This window comes from Nanorana parkeri, unplaced genomic scaffold (assembly GCF_000935625.1).
Source record: "Nanorana parkeri isolate BGI_ZX_2015 unplaced genomic scaffold, ASM93562v1 scaffold884, whole genome shotgun sequence".
Taxonomy (NCBI): Eukaryota; Metazoa; Chordata; class Amphibia; order Anura; family Dicroglossidae; genus Nanorana; species Nanorana parkeri.
The window spans coordinates 369,880-374,650 of NW_017307152.1; the positions used below are offsets into that span (position 1 = coordinate 369,880).

The following is a 4,771-nucleotide window of genomic DNA, read 5'->3' on the forward strand; positions in this document are numbered from 1 at the left end:
TGAAAGATTATGTGATCAGATTCTTACATATTTGGACATCTGACCTCCGTTGAAAGACAGGGTACGAATTAAGACTGGCCGATCCTTTACTTCAGCGGACATCCGAAGATCAAGTGCTTAGTCAAAAGGGTCAGCTGATCTCTGGTGAAAGTAAGGATGAGTATTTAGATTGGCTGATGCTCCCATTCAGCCTAGGCATAGCAGCAGATGCTGTGTATTTCATTTGTCAGTGAGTTGGGTGGGCAGGGTAGTTGGGGGGTAACAAATCTCCAACTTTTAATGAGGTGGGGGATTTGCGGCAGGATAGAATTGCATTGTGCGTTACGTCTATTTCATTTTTTTCAGAGCTCAACATCCTGCTACAGGCAAAACATTGTATGGTATGTTATTCTATCAAATGGTTAAATAAGCTATACAAAAAAATAAAAATAAAAATGCAGAAACCGGTAAACACTACATCGCCAATTTTTTTTTTTTTTAACTTAGCTTAGAAGACAAGCCCTGCAGCCTCCTCCTTGGCACTGATGAGGTTAAGCATTGCTCCGCCTCCTTTTCTGCAGTCGGCTAAGCTGTTTTTTCAGCACTAATTACTCCAGATAGCTGTAATTTACAAGTTGGTGGTGGGTCGGAAGGCTCCAAGCTTCACACGTCCTCCGATCAACAGCTGCCACTATTAGAAAGCTAATTGCGCAGCCTTCTGTAGCATGCAGCAGGCTGGCTGCCTGTGCGATGGAGGCCACAAACTGGCTGCTGCTGAAGAGTGCCAGAGCCGCGGAGAAGCAGCATCAAACTCCACCGTCCCCTGCCAGTGGAGGGGAGATGAAGGACATTCAAGGACCGGGCAGATTAAGAAGTTACTGCTTGAAGGAAGAACTTCACTAAGCATGGCTTCTATGTAATATGGCAGCGCAATACCATGGCGAATCCGATATTAAAATATGAATTTAAAGTGATACTTAATTCAGGAGTTAAATCTTAAAAATACATTCAAGTACCTAAACTATTAACTATACTGTATCATATTTGTGTATCACTGGGCTGTAGATCCTCCAATCATCTCTGAATTGGTGCTGACACTGTCCTACCTTCTGGAGGGTGGCTACTTTTGTTCCCCATGGTCCCCGTGTGTGTTGTAAAGCAGTCACCGCTCCAAACTCACTCCTGTGATGGACTACAATCTCAGATTTGGCTTACTAATTTGTATTGAGATTGTAGTCCATCACAGGAGTGAGCTTGGAGCGGTGACTACTTTACAACACACACGGGGATCATGGGGAACCAAAGTAACCACCCTCCAGAAGGTAGGGCAGTGTCAGCACCAATTCAGAGATGATTTGAGGATCTACAACCGAGTGATACACAAATAAGGTCCAGTGTTGTTAATAGTTGTGGTACTTGTCCCTCTAACATATCTACTAGTATGTTTTGCTTGAAAACTCATGCAGATAGAGAAAAACAGACTAACTTCATGAAGATTGCGTCCTTGTTAGGAATCCAATCCTGGACTACAGACTTCAGTGTTTTCTATTGTTATATGGAAAATACATCCCCTACATCACGTTAAATTGCCATGCTTTACTAGTGGCAAATAGTGAGCTATCCTAAGGAGAATGTGTATTGATGAGGGTACCTGGGGTGCTTTGTTTGTTATATGTTTGTGCACAGAGGGCCCTGTGGCACTAGCAGAACTTAAAAATATTAGATAGCCTAGTGTTCTTGTTCAGGTTAGAAAACCGATTCTGTTTGAATACACATTACTGTGTCTATAGCAACAACTTCTGCAGTATACAATTTCGGTCACTAGATGGCAGTGTGTTTATAAGTTCTGTTATATATCTACGGTAGATACTAGGGATGAATTGAAACCGTTTTTTTGGTATTGAGTACGAGTACCGATACTTCTATTTCGGTACTCATCGATACCGAGTACCGATACTTCCGGTAGCATAGAGCCGCCTTCCCGGGCCATCAGGAAGCCTTCTTGATTGCCCGGGAAGCCGACTCCATTCTGTTTGGCCGGGAAGCCAGCTTCCCAGCCAATCGGCATCGAGGCCGCCCAAAAAGATCTGACAATATGGTGACACGACCCCCACCCTGCAGGCACCTAATTCCCCCTCACATAGATCCTTAGCATTCTTCAACGTACTAGTCCCTCAGCCAGCTGGGCAGACATCGCTCTCCCGGATCTGCCCACGTCTCCTATGTGTACAGCGCTCACGTGATCGGCTCTCAGCCTGCTACTGCGCAGACTGCCCAGGACTCTAATTCAGAAATCCTGTGCATGCGCAGTAGCAGGCTGAGGGCCGATCACGTGGGCGCTGTGCACACATGAGATGGCAGATCTGAGCTTGGAGAGCGGTGTCTGCCCAGCTGGCCGTGGGACTGGTACGTTAAAGAATGCTGCTAAGGATCTATGTGAGGGAAATTAGGTGCCTGCAGGGTGGGGGTCGTGTCGCCATATTATCAGATTTGTTTGCCCGACTCGACACTGATTGGCTGGGAAGCCGGCATCCCGGCCAATCAGCATCAAGCCAGCCAAACAGTATGGAGCCAGCTTCCCGGCTCCATCTTTCCTCGCGGCACTGCCGGTCAGAGGAAATCTCCCTCTGACTGGAAGTTCCAGTATCGGCAAAGGTATTGGAGTATTTGGGCGAGTACGAGTACTCACCCAAATACTCGGTATCGGCACCAATACTAGTGTCAGTATCGGTGCATCCCTAGTAAATACTCTGTTGCATTGAATAAGGTAGATAATAAAGCTGTGGCTTCCTTCCTGTCTTCAAGCCATGTGCAGTGTGCATATCTGACTGTGTGTTTGTGTTTCTCTGTGAGGCTGTGCAAGACGTTCCAACACATTGACCTTTATCTCTATGAATCCCCCTATCATTTTGCAGCCAGGGTTCAAAATTTCCACTCACCCCCTCGCAATTGGCGAGTGAAAATTGCGAGGGGGCGAGTGGAAATTCATGGGGGGACTGCTGCCGCTTCTACAGCGGCGATCGACGCTTCAGCAGCGGCGATCGCTGTGTCAGTTCTCTCACCTCCTCGGTCACTGCCACTACAGAGCGGCCGAGGAAAAGAATCAGTCCGTCCTCCTCCCCCTGCCACCCCCCTTCACTTACTTCTCTCCTCGCTGCTCCGTCCTCTGGCCGGCCGCCGAGTCTGTCTCCTCACCGGCCGCAGGGAGCAGAGCGGCAGGGTTAACAGTAACGCTGCCACTCCGTGATAACCAGTGAGAGGGGAGAGCCATCTTCCCCCCTCACCTGTCACAGAAGTTCTAGCACAGTGCTGTGCTAGAACTCCTGTATTGGAGGTGACAGGTTCAATAAAGAGAACCTGTCACCTCCAAATGCTATCACACAGGGGATTGTTAGTTCCTGTGTGATAGCAATAGAGTTAAGTGAAAAAAAAATTGTTAAAAAAAATAATTAAATAAATGTAAATAAAAAGGTGATTAAAAAGTAAAAAAAATTCACGGCCCACTTGCCATGATAACCAGTTGTTTGGCAGGCTCCTTCCCTACAGGGACCCGGGCTCCATTGCATAGGAGGAGGACAGGAGCCTGCCAATCAGCTTGTTACTATTCCCTGGGTCATATTTGCGAGAATGAGGGCATGCTGGAACTTGTAGTTAAATTACGACATGTCCCAGCATGCTTTCATTGTACCTGTACACCCCCACATATCACGGGGGGGAGTTTGTCCTGCCCCGGGCGCCGGTTACGCCGCTGGGTCTCTGTACTGTGCAGCACACCGCGGGTCTCTGTACTGTGCAGCACACCGCGGGTCTCTGTACTGTGCAGCACACCGCGGGTCTCTGTACTGTGCAGCACACCGCGGGTCTCTGTACTTGGCGTTGTTACTGATCTCTGTACTCTGCGTTACACCGCTGACCTGACGGAGTTAAGGCCAGGGCAGGGTAGGGGTTAGTGGGACAACCTGTGGCGAGTAACTACTAAGGACTGGCTAGTAACTTAGGACTTGAAATTTTGAGCCCTGAGCAGTTGGAAAGAAAACAATGGGTAACACAACTGATTTACTTACTGTACACAGGAGTATCCCAGCTTTGGTTTCAGCGAATTGCTGAAAAACTTCTGTCCTCTCCTATAAAAGAAAAAAAAAGGGAATAACCATGTAAGTTATAATAGCCAACATCTTGTGTTCACTTTAATTCAAAGTGCAACTGAAGCCAACAGTTTTGGGTTAGAGAATTAGAACCCCCCCCCCCCCCTTTTTTTTATTGCTGTGTGTCCGAGTTAGGAAGATTCTTCCTCTTTATTTGTCCTGGTGACTTATCACTGAAAATCCCACATTCAGGGTTGTCATCAGAACAGGAGTAGATGGAAAATCTTCAAATGGGGACACTAGTTCTGGTGACCCTGCTGACCACCAGGGATTATATCTCACTCTATCACTTGGACAGGAAGTGAAGGGAAATCTCCCCAATGGGACACAGAAGGGCTAGAACGCTGGTCCCATCTATGTCCTGCTTTGGAGATTACCCTCTGCTTTTTTCTTCTTCTTGGAATTAAGAGGAAATTATGAAAATCTCCTCTTATGCTGTTGTCACCGGAACAGGTGTCCTGATTGGGCGATATTGGATGTTTGTGAAATTTTAAAAGTTCCTATACCAAATGCTATCATTACATTGCATTAATTGAATGCAGTTACCAGAACACAATACTTTTCATGATAGTGGTCCTTAAAGGGCCAGCACCAGAGAGAGAGAGAGAGAGAGAGAGCGAGAGAGGAGAGGGGGGAGAGGAGAGGGG

General features: G+C 47.1%; 1 protein-coding gene across 1 annotated transcript in view; it reads right to left on the bottom strand.

Annotated features, from left to right (window-relative positions):
* DDX31 (DEAD-box helicase 31) overlaps positions 1–4,771 on the bottom strand; it is a 79,115-nt gene that overhangs the window by 53,088 nt on the left and 21,256 nt on the right. Inside the window, exon 14 of the mRNA XM_018565757.1 lies at positions 4,044–4,103. Coding sequence (XP_018421259.1) covers positions 4,044–4,103 — 60 coding nt within the window. The remainder of the gene's footprint in view (positions 1–4,043; positions 4,104–4,771) is intronic.